Source organism: Eptatretus burgeri, chromosome 4 (genome assembly GCF_056783735.1).
Source record: "Eptatretus burgeri isolate ZD-2024b chromosome 4, Ebu_testis_v1, whole genome shotgun sequence".
NCBI classification, from domain to species: domain Eukaryota; kingdom Metazoa; phylum Chordata; class Myxini; order Myxiniformes; family Myxinidae; genus Eptatretus; species Eptatretus burgeri.
Window position 1 is genome coordinate 67,766,894 of NC_140964.1, and position 18,741 is coordinate 67,785,634.

The 18,741-nt window shown below is 42.6% G+C and overlaps 2 protein-coding genes and 1 pseudogene across 7 annotated transcripts in view; 2 read left to right on the forward strand and 1 right to left on the reverse strand.

The window, feature by feature from the left end:
• Positions 1–18,741, reverse strand: part of AKAP9 (A-kinase anchoring protein 9) — a 172,142-nt gene that overhangs the window by 70,594 nt on the left and 82,807 nt on the right. For all 6 annotated transcript variants that reach the window (XM_085878544.1, XM_085878542.1, XM_085878540.1 and 3 more), the window contains 2 exons: positions 13,242–13,453; positions 12,421–12,647 (listed from right to left, as the gene is read on the reverse strand). In XM_085878544.1, coding sequence (XP_085734670.1) covers positions 12,421–12,647; positions 13,242–13,453 — 439 coding nt within the window. The remainder of the gene's footprint in view (positions 1–12,420; positions 12,648–13,241; positions 13,454–18,741) is intronic.
• LOC147028278 (uncharacterized) lies at positions 5,058–7,171 on the forward strand (annotated as a pseudogene).
• On the forward strand, positions 8,049–9,655 carry LOC147028279 (uncharacterized). The gene is made up of 2 exons (XM_085880255.1): positions 8,049–8,238; positions 8,478–9,655. The coding sequence occupies exons 1-2, from the start codon at positions 8,049–8,051 to the stop codon at positions 9,653–9,655; spliced, it is 1,368 nt and encodes a 455-aa protein (XP_085736381.1).

Consider the following 18,741-nt stretch of genomic DNA (forward strand, 5'->3'; position numbering starts at 1 on the left):
CTTCCATTCTTCGATTTCATTTTCTTGAGTGTGTGCAAATCCAAAGATTCATCAATGTCCTCAAAGTTCTTGGAATGTGGAGCACGCACGTGCATGCGACAATCCTGAGCATGGAATTTCTCGCCAACTTTCTCCTCAATCCACTTTTGCACATGGTTGGCAGCATCCATTTTAAATAAACATCCAATGATCAGAGGAAAGCATGAGAAATCGCGATGAGCTTTGAAAATTTTGAAGACCCCATAATGTTCAAAAGGCATTTTTGGAGCATATTCTCAGAATGAAATTCCCCATTGTCCACGGTGATGACTCGGGCATGCAGAGACGATGTTAGCAAAACAAATGCCAGGTCATGCAGCAGGTGCCAGACTGATACTGGTTGCATATTTACACCCTCCACAGCAGGTTTTCCTGTTTGCCATCAAGGTGGAGTTACTCCGAAAGGTCACACCGTTGCTGGGGCAATCATTAGTTCCACCCATCACCGATAGGTAATGTACACCTAGTAGTCAGGATCCAGCCACGATTGTAAAGTCGGCATGCTTTAAATGCCAATCTGTATTGTAAAATTTTCCATCGATGTGAAGCATTTCCAAACAACATTGGGTATCCAGGTTTAAAGAAAGAAAAACACCTCAAGTAGTAAAGCATCAAAGTGCATTCATCTTTCAACTGCCATGGAATAGAATATAGTCAACTCCATATAACCTCCCTAACTATACTGTACTCCTGCCTCTCACGTGATGCTCAAGAACAAAAGCTTCTGACAATCGACACCGAGCCAACAAGTGCAAAACTGCTGGGTAATCGTGAGGGAAATGGAAACGACAGAGAAAATGCTTTGGACTTAATAGCTTCAATGCACCCAATGTCATTAGATCTCAGAAACTAGGCAAAGCCAAGGCCAGGCAGTACTTGGATGGTAGAACTCCACAGAATGCAGGGTGTTGAAGGTGGAAGTGTAACTTAGAATAACTCTCTTCTCCGAAAAGAATAGGCCATTGGGTGCTTGAACCGTGATTCTTTACCCCGACTCAAGATTAAGTTGGATATGCAAGTAGAGGGATTATGGATGTTGAGATGAAAAGGAAGAGTGCATCGAGTACAGAGAACGTGAACTTGACAAAGCATTTTGCAGAAGTGGAACAATGGACGATATCAGCAGGGTGTTGATAAAGGTTTGATAACCACCTGGGAAGCAAATGGAAGCTGATGTTTTGGGTGTTAATCCTTTGATGGAGCAAAAGAGGGTTAATGTCCATAAAGTCAGCTTCCACTTGCTTCCCACCTCGGTTAACATTCCCTGATAAACATCCTGTTTGTTTCATCCATCGTTCCACCTGTTCACCAACGCAGACCGACACGGCCTTAACAAGCACGACTAGTTCTTCATTCTTAGATCGTGCACAAGTTCCTCATTAACCAAGACAAGTTTCATTTTGTCTTCCAAAGTGAGTGCAAAGATAACTGTATAGAGTGACATGTACCTATTGCTCTTATTTGTCCTTTCACTGGGAAGTGTGCATGCAGTTTTAACAGTTCTTACATTAATCCTTTTTGTTATTTCGGACAAATGATGAACTGCTGGGATTTTGAAGAACTAAACGACAATATTTCCAGTGTCTGAATACCTCATGTAATTTTGACATTTTCAAGGTCATGCTAAACCAAGACAAAAATAAAACATTTGTTTTTGGGTTACCAGTTCTGCGTACACTTAAATATCAGATACAAACGCCCTTCTTTGTATACAATTTCCTTTGCCTCGAATGTAACAGGTTTTCAACATTGATTGACAGATGCATGAGGTCATCTTATAAACGGCGTTTCAGATGCTTCTTTTCTTCCTCTACTTTTGTGTGTAGCACATGGCTGTGGGTAGCATGATTTTCTGGAAGCGTATCGGTGCTGCTGATGCAGAGCCCCTTGCAAGTTAGAGCAGGAATTTGTAACTTGTTTCAGGGTGCCGACAATAGCTCACCTACTCTTCGCGAAGGACAGCATAGGATCTTTAACGTCCACCAACTAATGCAAGCAGATGGGACACCGAGTTGACCGTCCATCCGAGGGACGGCACACACACAATGCCTTGTCCCACATGCAAAATGCCAGGATGACAGTTGATAGCTGGGTTGAGATTCAAACCCAGGCAAGACAGCTCAGAAGTGAGTCTGCAGGAGTCAACGCTAAAGGAATTTCACTGTTATGCTTCACGAGCAACAACTGCTCAAAGAAAACCCATTGGAATAGGTGACCTTCAAAATGACGTATAAATGCCAATGATGACTTTTTGCGCACGCGCTGTGCACATTTTCAGTGAACCAGTTGTACTCGGAGTACTTTTACCCTGCTGTTGCTCGCACGAAATTTGTAATTCATATGGTCTTTCAACAAAATTTTCAGCATGTAGACAAAAGAGTGCAATTTCAAGATGGTAAACCATAATTGTTCTATTCCTGAAGTAATCAGCTGCAGTGGATACAACTAAAAATGCACACATGCGTGCACGCACGCATAAATATGGGCAGGAACTCAGGTGACTGCCTGGGGCACCAGCTGTCGGGTTCAGCATGTACCTGCCACAAAGCTATTCCAAAGAAATTTGACACAGGAGAAAGCTAATCGGATCATCATATGTCTGCACAACACCAACACCAACACCAGATTCAATAAATTTGTCAAGTCAAAGACTTCATTTCATTGGCATAATGGGGGAGGAATGGGCATGAGAAAAGTGTGGCAGACTCACACACACAAACCTGCCCACCAAGTTTCATCTGGATCCATGCACAACTTTTTGAGATATCCTGCACACAGATCAACAGACAAACAGACAAACAAACAAAAAAGAAAAGATGTTGTGCAGATCAGGATACTTGCAAAATCCAACCCCCTCTCCAAAGGTTGCCATGGATACATCAAATTGTCCATTTCATTAAGATTAAAATTGACAATCTTCATCAAAGCTCAGGTCAATCAAATGAAAATTGATTCTTTTTCAGATTGAAATGGATTTTAGAAGTTTGACCTTTTGACCTCAAAATAGCTGGTTTCCCAATTCAGTGAAGCAATATGCAAATCTTGTTCAAATTTCAAGTCAATCTGATGAAAAATTACGATTTTCGAAATTTGACCTCAAGATGACCTTTGACCTCAAAATCAATCGACTTCTCAGTTCAGACTACCTCGACAACTTGGTGAAGTTTCGTGAAGATCGGTTTTAATTTGTGACCTGTAGGCGATTGACTGAGACAGACACAGACAGAATAACAAAATCGACGGAGCAATATACTTGAAAAATCTTCGATTTCGCAACTAACAAACAAAGACAGAAAGGGGTGAAAACATAACGTCCTTCACCTTCGGTGGCAGAGGTAATTAACAAGGTTGGAATAAATGTAATACAATGTCAATGCCACAACTGTTACAACCTTCGAGAATGTCAGTCTGGGTAACTCAAAGAGTCTGTTCTCACCTGTGTCCAATTTCCAGAAACTATTACAGACAAAATGGAACAGACAAGTTAATCACCATGTATAACAGCCAGAAATCCATTGTAGGATGGTGGGACACAATGCATTAATGTTAGAAACAGCAAGCACATACACACACACACACACACACACACACACACACACACACACACACACACACACACACACACACACACACACACACACACACACACACACACACACACACACACACACACACGGTGATCACGTACGCACACACAGGGCGAGCACAAACTCTACCACTCCCTCTTTAACAGTTCAAATTATTCACATCTTATGAGGGTTGGCCAAGGAAATCTATTGGTTGACGTCTTTCACAAACGTGCCGATTAGATCTGCCATTCAACTGGAGGCAATTTGGGCTGGGATTTGTAATTTCTTCAGGGTGCCCTGTCATCCTGTCAACGGGACTATGAGATACAAATGGCTTGTAGACAGGACACCAGTTTAATGGCCATCCCAATTACTGTGCCTGTGAAGCACCGATCCAACGATTTTTAGTTATAGTCATGTCAGGAATCTAACAGGCTGAATAGCGCAACGGTAAATGCACTCCCTCTGCACCATCTGTCAGAAGAATAAGGTGTGAGTGTGAGTGTATATATGAACAGATGGACAGAAAAAGAGACAGACAAAGGCAGACAGAGGTTGAAGAGAACAGAGAGAGAGAGGTCGAAGAGAAGAGAGAGACAGAGAACAGAGAGTCAGATGCAGACAGAGAACAGAAAGGCAGGCAGACAGAGAAGAGAGAGACAGAGGCAGACAAGAACACGCAAGCGCAAGCGCAAACACAAACACAAACACAAACACAAACACAAACAGACAGTCCATTTGCCCTTCCTATGTTCACTATAGTGTACCTATGAATTGTCAAAGGTACAAGGTATTTTGGTTGATTTGTCATCCTAAGGGGTCCCTGATGTATTCCAGTTGGGTTGTCCTCAGGACAACTTTGGGCAAACGGCCGCCATTTTTTTAATGCAAATTACGGCCGCCATTACTGAAAAATCGATTTGTTGAATATCTCCGCAACTTTGCATGATAATGTCACAGAAATGGTGTCTATACCGATGTTTTCATGGTCAAGGATTAAGATAAAGGCATTAAAAATGTTACCACATCCATACATTTTGTCTTTATGCAAATTAGTTGCCGGCATTACCGAAAAATCAACTTTGTTGAATATCTCTGCAACTTTACATGATAATGTCACAGAAATGGTGTTTATACCTATGTTTTCATGGTCAAGGATTAAGATAAAGGCATTAAAAATGTTACCACATCCATATATTTTGTCTTTATGCAAATTAGTTGCCGCCATTACCGAAAAATCAACTTCGTTGAATATCTCTGCAACATTACATGATAATGTCACAGAAATGGTGTCTATACCTATGTTTTCATGGTCAAGGATTAAGATAAAGGCATTAAAAATGTTACCACATCAAGGTTTATATGTATAATATATGTATTTGATATTATTTAATTGATGTACATGTGGCAACTATCAATAATATCCAATTCTGTCTTCAGGATATAACGATGGCTTGCGGAATGTGTCTGCTCCCGGGTTGCCATGAGAAAGGATCACACAACACAGTGAGAATCCAAGGCATCCACACTCTGATTCAGAGGAGCACGGAGCGGGGTGACAATGATGTCTGTATCCAGTTACAGACCGTCCTGGACACACAAGGAGACAATGTATCCATAGGCTGTCATAAGACATGCTACTGCGTGTACACATCTAAACACAATGTGGCGAAATACGTGGCGAAGAAACGGAAAGAAGGTTTTCCCATGTCCGAGAGTGAGCCGCAGACAAGTTGGATCAGACGATCGCAACTTCCAACATTCGACTTTAAGAAACATTGTTTCATTTGTGGTGATGAGTGCCATCCGAAAGATCCCAAGCACCCCAACAGGTGGGAACGTGTAGTCCAGTGTGAAACCAGTGATCGTCCTGGCATTATATCATTCAAAGATGTGCTTCTAGATGTATGTGAGCAGAGGCATGATGATTGAGGTAGAAAGGTTGGAATCCGCATCAAAGGTGCTCTTACAGATTTACCAGCCGCTGAAGCACAATACCATAAGAAGTGTTTTAAAAAGTTCATGGTTATTCCCAAGTATGCTGACTTATCTTCTGATCCTATTGTGCTCGATGATGATGCTCTGGAGGTCGTAGTGGATGACATGTATGCTAATCAACATGTCAGTACCTGGACCACCATTGAGTTGCACGATATGTATTGTGGTCTCGGTGGCTTGCTATCTCGCCAACAGATGTTCGCAAAACTCACTAGCTATTTAGGTAGTGATATCGTGGTCGTACGAATGGAGGGTTGTGCATCTGTTGTGGGGTTCAGGCATCTTATAGGCAAGTCTCTGAAGCTGGTTAAGGATGAATTAGTCGATGAGCAGAGCGTGGACACTGCAGTCCGGCAGGTCAGGGTGGAGGCACGAGCAGTCCAGGTCAACAATGCAGGCTATGATATGGGTGACTGCACTCACAGCAACATGCTCAAACAGACAAGCCCAACTTTATTGAAACTAATTGCTGAATTGGTTTCTAGTGGAAAAGTGACCCAGCAGTCTCTTAGCCTGACCCAAGCGGTTCAAGGCCACATCACCGGCATCAGAAACCAGACAACGCTGGGGCTAGCAGTGAAGTTACAACACAGGCATGGTAGTTCAGAGATGATCAAGTTGCTACATGACCACGGCTTCATTGTGTCCTATGAAGAGGTCATTCGCTTCCGAAAATCAGCAGCAAAGTTTTCGGGTGACAAAAGCAGCATGATACACCAGGCCATGGGTTTGATGCGAAATGTTGGACCAATCTTTGGTTGGTTTGACAATCTTAATCTTAATCTTCTAGTGTCAACCCCGAATGGACGCCGAGCCACCCACGTCATGGCTCACGAGTTTCAGCAACATCCAGCTGGAATCATACATATAGGTAGTGCTCAACCTGAAGTCATGAGCCTTGTCATCCCACACCTGCTCAAAACAGCTGCATGTTCTCTCAACATCAGCACCAGTCGATCGATCCCACTGCAGCACTACATGGGACCGAAGAAGGTCAACCCTCCAATGATTCCAATGACATCAGGAGTCTCGTATGCTGATGTTTGTGCCAGAGAACAGAGTCTCAACGCTGCTCAGCTGAAGGACACACAGTGGCTGAACTCGCTAAGATCCGACGAGAGCATGGAGTGGTACGGATTCAACAATCAACTTGCCAGGCAGGAAGCTCCATCTCCTTCCAAGGCTGCTACAGTGTACCTGTTTGGTCCTCTCATAGATGCCCCACCATCCCATCCTGATACAGTACTCACATCACTACTATACATGAAGAAATCACTACGTGAACTGGGAATGAGCTATGCAAATCTGTCCATCGATATGCAGCTGTACATGGTTGCGCAGCAGGTAAAGTGGTGGGATCCGACAAGATTTGAGGATGTTATCGTTCATCCAGGTGCGATGCACATTATCATGTCCTTCTTAGGGTGCATCGGAACGCTGATGAAGGGATCGGGTCTGGATGTTCTGGTTGGAGCAGCATTCGGAGGTATGACGGGGATTATGAATGGGAAGGCATTTCGCATGGTGTCAGTGGCACTGCTGCAGAACTGTCTACAAAGTGGTGAAAAAAGCTTTGAGGAAATCGTGTCATACATGGAAGATGCAAGGCAGAATCCTACGGGCAGACACTGGGTGGATAATCTGGTGAAACCGACACTCTGAGCTCATCAGTTCCTGCGTGCAGAGAGAGAGGGAAACTGGCTCTTCCAACAACTGTGCTTGGAGCAGATGTTTCCCTACTTCTTTAGTGCAGGTCACGTTCACTTTGCTCGCTATATCTCGTGGCACTTATAGAAATGAGACACCTACTGCCAGAAGCAGCCAAGACTGACCTCATCGCGGGAGTACATGTCTGTCATCACAGCGAGGGCTACTGGAACTCAGTATCAGGTGGGTTGTTCATTTTAAACACATGCGGATTCATTCCTTATATTGTCTTCTTCCTTGCATAATTAATTGATCTTACTGTTATATAAATATAGATTTGCAGGTGACCAATTTGGTGAGCAGACAGCTATCAGGACTGGAAAGGGTGGATTGAAGGGTATGACGCTCTCACCTGAGCTGGTTACAGAATGGATCGATTCATTTCCAATCTCGGTCTACCTCTCTGATGCCATGGAACACATGTATTCTGCGAAAGTACCCATTGCATCACTGCAGACCAAACACAAAGAGGAAGGTATGAGGTGGCAAAAGCTTGATGTTGATGACAGGAACCTTATTGCTGCAGAATTAGCAAAACATTCCCACCCATTGGCAGTGGAGAGCGATGTCCTCTACAACATTGTCAATGGCCAAGTCGCTCCCAAGGAAGTCAATGTTGCAGATGCAGTAGTAATTGGAGAAAAGATGGTCATGTCATTCCGCAACTCTCCGCCGTCCGGCTTCCATGGCAAGATTTCCAGCCAGGTCAAGACGATGGAACAACTCAAATGAGGCATGAAGATTGGCAGTGAGACTGCCTTTGACATGGAGGCCATCTTCATCCGCCTTGTGATGGTCGGACAACAACGACACCTAAAGCTAGCACCCATCTTTCAATACGAACTGTGTGCATTCCCACCCTCAATCATCGATGAGTATGGCTGCTTACACAAGGGCAACAAATCTGTTCTTGCCAATCGTTTGGGTGTGAAACAACTCGATGATCCAGCTCCAGACATCGTGATCGTACTGTAGATGCACAGCAGCTGCTTTACCACATCATATGGCCACATGGAGGGGATGCCTCCATTGTCATTGAGAGTATCAAGCGTCGTCTCTCATGTTATCCTGATGGTACCGAGAAGATTTTGGTATTTGACAGGTAGAATGATATCTCAGCAAAAGACCACGAGAGGAAGTGACGTGGTGGCGAGGGTTCAACAGACTATAACTTGACCATCAGCAGTCCACTTCCTAATCGTGATGCCATTCTTAAGAACAAGCACAACAAGCGGGAACTCTCACAGGTGCTGTCCTCATTCAACATGGGTGCTGATATATCGATCAAGAGTAGAGATGGTGGCTTTGCACATGATGAGGCAGATATCACGATGATCTCATACCTGCTACAAGCTGCCGAATCTGGTATGGTGGTGATTCGAATCCTGAGCGATGACACTGATGTATTTGTGCTTTTGATGTACTGGGTGTGGGCAATGCAGCTGCACAATGTTTGCAGTATCCAGATGGAACGCTGGAATGGGGCAGTGATTGACATCAACACGAGCTGTATGCTTCTGGGCCAGAAGTGTCTCCAGTTACCTGGAATGCATGCACTGAGTGGCTGCGACACAGTTTCCTACCCATTCGACAAGGGGAAGATCAGAGCTCTGAATGTTTTGAAGGAAGGTGACTTCCCAGGGCTGTTTGAGGTCCTGGGCGAGGAAGATGCCACACACGAGGATCTAATGAACACAGGCCAACAGTTCTTCACGGCCTTATATGGTCAACCACCAGGTACTTCGATGAGTATGGCACGCTATCAGCTATACTCCCGGAAGAAGGGGAAGCCAATGCAGATCATGGCATTGCCTCCAACAGAAGTGACTCTGCTTCTTCATGTTCGCCGAGCACACCTTCAGATGATGTTGTGGAAGGCTGCTGATCAGCAGGCTCCTCCTTGTGTGGACATCACAATATTTGGATGGGAATTAAATGATGGTATTCCATCAACTGTCGTGGACATAGGTCCTCTGGCTCCACAAGGGCTCATCGATGTCATAAGCTGTGGATGTAAAGCAGAGGGCAAGGCATGCAGTACCGAGGGATGCAGGTGCCACAGACATACCATGTCATGTATGGCCTATTGCGTGTGTGCTGGTGGTGAAGGCTGTTTCAACCCTTTTACGGCAAGGAATGATGTGGAGGATAATGTACAGGATGATGCGGAGAATGATGATGATGATGATGCGGAGAATGATGATGATGATGATGCGGAGAATGATGATGATGATGATGCGGAGAATGATGATGATGATGATGATGATGATGATGATGATGATGATGATGATGATGATGATGATGATGATGATGATGATGATGATGATGATGATGATGATTAGTGTTGAGGAGTTTGGAGGATAATTTATGGATTCGTTTGCAAATGCAACATTAGTTTGGAATGAATATGTTGTGCAACATTATTACTGCATTAACAATTCCATGATTTCCGTTTTTGTTGTGATTCGATTGTTACTTTGTCGTTGTAATAAATGTCATGATTTTCCAACATGGTGTACAGCTTGAAGTATATGGATAGGGTAACATTTTAAATGCCTTTATCTTAATTTTTGACCATGAAAACATAGATATAGACACCATTTCTGTGACATCATGTAAAGTTGCAGAGATATTCAACAAAGTCGATTTTTCGGTAATGGCGGCAACTAATTTGCATAAAGACAAAATATATGGATGTGGTAACTTTTTTAATACCTTTATCTTAATCCTTGACCATGAAAACATGGGTATAGACACCATTTCTGTGACATTATCATGCATAGTTGCAGAGATATTCAACAAATCGATTTTTCAGTAATGGCGGACCTAATTTGCATATAAAAAAGTTTGCCCAAAGTTGTCCTGAGGACAACCCAGCTGGAATACTTCAGGGACCCATTGGGATCACAAATCAACCAAAAAACCTTGTACCTTTGACAATTCATGGCTTCTCAAAATGGCAAATGGAAGATACTGATTTGGCACAGCTTTTATGCCGGATGCCCTTCCTGACGCAACCCTGGTCGCCTCTTACGACACAGGGATAAGGATTGGGTTTCACCATGATTCCGGGCTACCTTACACCCTCTCATAGCGCGGCCCAGTGCAGAGCTCCCGTCATCAAGCGATCCTCCAACCCAAGCCTCTGAGTAGCCGGATTACAGGCGCACGCCACTACGCCCGGTATTCCAAGATCAACGTGGATGTGGGAAATAACTGATGTTGACTTTTAACATGAGGAAACCAATCAAAATTTTGTTGTGATAGAAAAGGATTTTGTATTAAACTGATATAGTCTTCAAGACAGCTGGTCACCACCATCTTAGATCATCCACCATATAAAACCATGATCCCTCCACAAGCCCACCTCTTTTAAAACTTACAGTTTTTCCTTCTGTATCCATCTTGTTCATCCCATGTGTCCTCCTGAGCCACCATTCTTCCCCACATTCTGTATTTCTCCAAGTCAGTCTGTCTCTCTCTCTGTCTCTCTCTCTGTCTCTCTCTCTCTGTCTCTCTCTCTGTATTTATATATATATATATATATATATATATATATATATATATATATATATATATATATATATATATATATATATATATATATATATATATATATATATATATATATATATATATATATATTGTCCGTCAATCCTGGTCTTAGTGTGTTACCCCCGTCTCTGTCATTCCTTTTGATATTTTATGTCCCTGATCCATTCTGTGTTCTCACTCCTCCACGAGCCTCAAATTTGTATGCAAAAAAATCCTTCGTTTTGGGAAATGTTATGGCAAAAATAAAATAAATCTTTAGTTTAACTTGTCATTTTGGAGCGTGTCAAAAATAAAAATCAGATATATGAGTAAGCATTAACGTTTCAGCCAAAAGGTAATTTGGCCATCCATTTATTACATTCAAACAGGATGGAAGTGGAAGGCTCCTAATAAATAGCTGGCCTAAGGAGGAGTTTAAAGGGCAATATAAATCCTTCATGCTCAACAGCTGTCATTTTCATCCTCCTCACCTCACCCCTTCCCTTCATCTTTCACCTCCTCCTCCCCCTCCACCTAACAGGTCAAGTATTCAACCTGTTATTGAACATGAATTACAAATTTTATGTCGCCTGATTAAAATCAAGATAAACCTTTTTATGTGTCATCACAGTGATCGTGCTGTGATGCCATGACACTTCAACACTACTAACCAACCCAAATACCTGTAACATTACTACTTTAACCAGAGCTGTTGAAAATGCAGAGCCTCACCAGGTTATGCAGTGTATGTTATTAATTACAGTAGATCTGAGAATCAGTGCTGACTGACTGACACATACCGCTTTGGGAATGGGTGTGGCTCAGGGGCAACAGAATGGACAATTCCTGAAGACAGTGGGCTTCGAAAAAAATTGGTCTCAGAGACATCTTTCAATATTTCCCAAGGAAAATTTTTTTTAATTCAAAATTTTATTTTCAATCCAAAATTTATTACACTCTTTTTCATTGGTTCACAAATCTGCGCGATTTGTCAAAACGTGCCCAAGGTGGTTGGCCAAGCCAATCAAGCCAGTAGGTCTTGTAACACAGCTCAAACATGAGTGGTGCGGGTGCTGATAACTTGACATAATCCACATTAAAAATACAAAAATCAAATTATGATTATTGTTGAGGTTAAATGTTATGGTTCTATGAAACAGTTGTCTATTTTTCACTAAATGTGACCAGCAATGAAAATTGGCAACAGCTTTATTTTTTTTCTGAGTGCAGTCTCGATGTCATTTGTTCAATGTCAAAAACTTTTGCAGTAATTGAAAAGTGACATCAAATGAGCCATCCTCCTCGGTTTATTTTGCTGTTTTTATTTTAATTTTATTTTTATCTCCATCACAACTGGACAGTAAAAGGTTTGACCAATGACATTTCAGTTGACTTTTTTTTTTTTGTTATTCATGCAAATTTGTTCAGATCGATAATCTTGAGTCAATCGCACTGCTCAGTTTAAATCCGATTACAGACATCTTCATAAAATGTTAATATCTGTCCATATCACCCTGCCTCCACTTGTAAAACCCCAAAGCCCAATCGCCCAAGAGGACCCCACATTGCTTACCTTGCGTGTGGCCTCCTTCACTACCTGCAGCAAATTTCCTACTGCCACTTGCAGCCGGTTGCTGCTTCCCAAAGCCAGGTCTTCACCCGAGGTCTCAAGCCCGGGGCCTGCAAATATGCTCTCGGCGAGACGTTGTGATAACTCCATGCTATCCTCGTCCAAATAAGAGACCACACCACTTGTGTCACTTTTTAACCAGTGGGATTCGCTGCGTTTGCTTCCTGAATCTGTAAAATAAAAATAACAACAAGGACGAGAAGAGATCACTGAAATAAGTACAGCCAGGGCCCAGGCTGAATTCTAGTGCCATAAAAAAATAACAACATAAAACAATGCATGCATATTTTCCTTTCAACCTTGAAAGGGGATAGCCAATTATTCAAAACAAACTCGGTAAAGCATGGTTTTTAACCACGAAAATTTTGCTCCAGGAAATATTTCCCCTACAACATCAATTTGATATTTCCACAAGGTACGAAACAATACGAAATTTGGTGGTGAATCTTACTTTAATTTGCAATTGGTCACTGGCTTTGACACCAATATACATTTTTATTATGGACCCGAGGCATCAAAAAGCTACATATATTGAACAAACGGTTTCAAATGGAGCACCTTTGGGTGTGGGTCCCACTATGGTCAAGGTCCCACTATGTCCCACCATAGTGGGACCTTGACACCTCAGAGTCAGGTTTTAAAGATGTTTTTTCAGACACCATTAGAGCAGCACCATCGTCTATTTGTAAGCAGAAGGATCAGTGTCAGATCGCGCGCAAGAGTTCGTTATTCTCGTGACTCGATCAAATAAATGTGACACACACCAGTGCTACTACAAGGTTCCGAAGGTCTGAGCGGCAATTCTGCTGCACCTTCTCCCAACAAGAGTCTGAGAGCAGCTCCAGCTCTATGTTCATCACTCATGGAAAGAAGCGAAGCCACGTTCTTGTCGATGGACTCCTCAAGCGCTAGACTCTGCTGTACCACCTCTGAAAGTACTTTCAGCAGCTGTGCATTGGCCATTTGAAGTTTATCCCTGAAACACAAACCATATTAGTTGCACAAAGAAAATGTAGGTTTGCGAGATTTAAAAATTTGCATTACAATGATAACTAGAAAGCATATAAAAATGCAAAGCATGTCCACGTATGCTTTGTACTCAAACTAAAGTTGACGAAAACAGCAAAATATATATATATATATATATATATATATATATATATATATATATATATATATATATATATATATATATATATATATATATATATATATATATATATATATATATATATATATATATAGTGACGTCCACGGGACTTGAACAGTCCCACCAACGTAGAATGAGCCAAAACGATGGAGGCGGTTTATTTTTTCTAACCCAAAGATGGCGGTTTTAATCGCTCCACAGCAAACGGGACGAGGAAGGTGGAACGAGTCACTTTTCACTGAGTTAATAATGTTTATTTCTCCAACCAGAAATAATAAGACTCGGCAAGAGGAGGGATCCGGGGCGATTCGACGGGATGGTGGTGTGGGTTCGGGCATGGGGAAAACACAAACAATTCCAATGGATATTCAAATCTCAAACCCTCTAAGGCGCCAGGCGCGCGCGCGCGCGCACGCACGCACGCACGCACGCACGCGCACACACACACACACACACACACACACACACACACACACACACACACACACACACACACACACACACACACACACACACACACACACACACACACACACACACACACACACACACACACACACACACACACACAACGTAGCTGGTGGTCAGGCTTGCCCGTGGTGTCGACGCAACAGTCACTGGATTGGCGCCGGACGAGCTGGCGTTGCGCTCGTCAGGGGCAGGAGACACCGTGGTGCTGCTCCTGGTGGTGTCGACCTCCTGGTGTAGGCCCAAGACCGCTCACAGCCACCAGGGAGCCAGTTCTGGCACCAATATGCGAGCAGGAGAGGGAGGCAGGTCCACCCACCATTCGGTCCCATACTCCGAGCCAGCAGAACTCCAGAGCCAACCGAGGTGAGGAACGAGGCACAGCAAGGCCATGAGACACGATGAATCCAGGAACGAACCAGCGCAACGAGAGAGCGCACTGCGAGACCAACAGCCTCGACCAGACGCTTTCTTTTTATGATTCTTCCTCCTCTCCTTTTCCCGAACAGAACCTTTTTATACTCAAGTCCTCGTCACTTCCAATCGAGCCCTTTTATTGGCCCTCTGCCGTCGCCTTCCGCCAATCGTGATCACGGGGCGGAGCAATCCGCAGCACTGGCCTGTTACGTCACGGCAAGCCTACAGGGAATACTAAAAGGGTTTACGCAGACACACTTACCCTAACCCGTCTCCCTATCTAATTACGTGACAATTATCATTTCCCCCTTAAAGAAATGGACATTTACTAGACAACTTATCACCACTGAATTGCTACTTATTACATCGAGAACCTGGTAAACTCGAACAGCATGGCATACCTAATTAAACATCCTAATTACCCTTTGAATGCATACCCCCCCCCCCTCAGACGTAACTATATATATATATATATATATATATATATATATATATATATACACACACACACACACACACACACACACACACACACACACACACACACACACACACACACACACACACACACACATACACACACACACACCTACAGGGTGTCCCCAAAAATGTACTCGCATTTTGGCTCCTCATAACTCATTGAATTTTTCATTTCTTTTCAGATCAAATTGACCATAATAATGGCAGAAGTACGACTAGGTTTTGAAGAAAGAAAATTTATCATAAAGTGCTACTGGAAGTACGAAAACATCATGGAAGTGCAAAGACAATTTAGAAGACATTTTCACAATGACCCACCAACACGACGCACCATTGCTCGCATCCGAGATAAGTTTGAAACAGATGGAACTGTGCATGACGTCCATAAGGAGCGTTCAGAAAGACCACGGTCATCAACCACCCCCGCAAAGGAAAATCAATTGCTGAAAAACCTCCACCGATCCCCACGGAAATCTGTACGACAAATGGCTCGTGAGACAGGAATCCCAAAATCAAGCGCCCATCGCATTTTGAAGCGAATTAATTGGAAAAGTTACATTCGAAAATTAATCCACGCTCGAAATGAAGATGATCTTGACCGGAGAGCTGAATTTTGTGAGTGGTACCTGGGCAAATGCGAAGAAGATGCAGCATTTCCATCCAAAATTGTTTGGAGCGATGAGGCCAGCTTCAAGTTAAATGGCTCAATTAACCGACACAATTGCACCTACTGGGCTCCTGAAAATCTGCATGTTACTATGGAACACCATTTAAACTTACCAGGGGTTACTGTGTGGTGTGGGATATCAGCATTGGGCATCCTCGGGCCATTCTTTTTTGACCAAACTGTCACTGGGGATGTTTACTTAAACTTGCTGCAGGAATACATCGGTCGACGTGTCGAAGAATTATTTGGTGACGAAGAGATTTACCTTCAGCAAGATGGAGCACCTCCCCACTACCACCGTGATGTAAGGGCCTATCTCGAAGCAACTTTTCCAAACAGATGGATTGGGCGAAGAGGTAGTGTTGAATTCCCTGCGTGTTCCCCAGACCTCACTCCAATGGACTTCTTTTTATGGGGATATCTCAAAGATAAGGTTTACGGCTCAAAACCAGCAACAGTCGATGAGCTGAAAGAGGAAATTGAAAGACAATGTCTTGCAGTTCCAAATGAAATGATTCGTAACGCTGTTGAATCCATTGGTCCGCGTTATCGGCTGTGTTTGGAACGTGATGGTCGTCAGTTTGAACATTTGCAGACATGCATTTATACATTTAACCATTAATCTTGTTGCTAAGCCAATAAACAATGCATTTATTATCATTTAAAGAGTGAGTACATTTTTTTGGGATACCCTGTATATATATATATATATATATATATATATATATATATATATATATATATATATATATATATATATATATATATATATATATATATATATATATATATATATATATTCAAGGAAACCAGGAAATCCAACACAGGTGAAGGCCATTCAGCACATCATGCTTGCGCGAACACCATACTAATCCATCCACACAAGATCCAAGGAAGAAAATGCAAAAAACATGTTTTTAATTAATGAAATAAAAATATTGTTTGTTTGTTTATTTGGGGGGGGGTGTTGTTTTTTGTTATTTTTTTTAACATATTTATTTATTTATTTGCAGTTTTTTTTCTTTTTTCTTCCCCTCAGGGGAGGAGGTATGGGCTTGGTTAAAAACACACAACATTAACCACACAACGCCCCTTGACAAGACCCCCACCAACAGCACTCCGCACACAATCTCCCATCAATGCTCAAACTATCTAAAAGTCTTATCAACATCCCCATACCCCTCCATCTCCATAACTTCCAGGTACCTATCTAATTCCAATTTAAACGTATCTGCTATTTCTGCCGCCACGACCTTTCAAGGGAGACCATTCCATGTATTAACTACTCTCTGAGTGAAAGTCCCCTGCCTTGCTCCCATCAAAACTCTCCTCTTCTTTACTCTCAGGTTATGGCCCCTGGTTATATCACTGTCGACTCTGCTGAATAATTAATCTGCAGTTATGTTATCTATACCTTTCATTATCTTAAACATCTCTCTCATATATCCTCGGAACCGCCTCCTTTAGAGTGAATAAAGCCCCGTCTCCTTCATCCGCTCCTTATAGCTGAGTTGAGCTCAGCCCAGAATCGATGCAGTAACCCTGCGCTGAACCCTATCTATGGCATCTATGTCCTTCCAGAACTGTGGTGACCAGAACTGCACATAATATTCTCGATATGGCCCTCACTAGATTCCTGTACAATGTTAACACCACCTCCTTTGATTTATAAATGATCCCCCTCCGAATACAACCTAAAACCCGATTTGCTTTACCTATAGCTGCCTGGCACTGTGCTGCCTGCTCACCTCCCATATCAATTACCACCCCCAGATCTTTCTACTGTGTGACATGCTCCAAAATTACCCCTTGCATCCTGTAATCTCTATTTTCATCGTTCTTTCCCATCCCCAACACCTTACACTCACTCAGGTTAAATTCCATCTGCCAATCTTTTGCCCAATCTATACAAGTATCAATACTTTCCTGAATCTGATCACCACCCCCTCTGCTATCCGCCTCACCTCCAAGCTTTGTGTCATCTGCAAATTTGGAAAGCTTACTCTTCATCCAATTATCCAAATCGTTGATGTAAATGATGAATAGTTATGGTCCGAGTACTGATCCCTGAGGTACACCGCTACTTACATCCTTCCACTCACAGCCACTCTTTGCTTCCTACCACTAAGCCAGTTTGCAATCCAAATTCAAAATCATATATTCTCTTAAGCAATGTTTTGAAACGTCACACATCTTACGGTGCTGTTGTCTTGTAATCAAAGCGAATAATTTACAATTTGTTGTTTGGCTGAGTTGGACCAACAGAGAGAGGTGTTAGAAGAAGTCCAGAAACGTTTGGAACATATGAGGCAAGTGCTCATACTCCAAGAGGAAAAACATCAGGAGGTCTTGGACCACCTGCACCTCCAAGAAGAAAAACATCAGGAGCTTATTCGACGGCAGGTGAGTAGTCGAGAAAACTGGTTTTGAAAAATAATTGTTGTGATGTTTGTGACTACTTTGACAAAGGCATGAACCTTTTAATAATTGCATCTCAGTTTTAAGAATTGGAAGGATATTCAACTACTTTTAAGAATCGGTTTTGATGAACAACTGGTCCTTTTTGGGGGGAGGGTGGTGGTGGGGCTTCGTTTAAGGTCATGGTGCTGAGATTTCAACAAGTACTGAGTGTGATCAGATAATTAAATCATTACCTCCATCACCGGAGGTGAAGGTGGTTATGTTTTCTCCTGTTCGTTAGTTACTTGCAAAATCGAAGCTTTTTCGAGTATATTGGTCAGTCGATTGTGTTATACTGTCTGTCTGTCTGTCTGTCTGTCTGTCTGTCTGTCTGTCACCTGCAGGTCACAATTTTAAAACCGATCTTCAGGAAACTTCACCACATGGTGGAGTTGGTCATAAGGAAGAAGCTTATTGTTGTTGAGGTCAAAAGGTCAACAACTTAGGTGAGATTTCTAAAATCCTCAATTTTAATCCGATCAACTTGAAATTTGAAGAGGATTTATATTTCACGTCACTGAATTCAACCACCAATTATTTTGGCGGTTCACATAGGCCAAAAGGTCAACATAGGCCCAAGGTCAACAACTTAGGTGGGATTTCTAAAATCCTCAATTTTCAC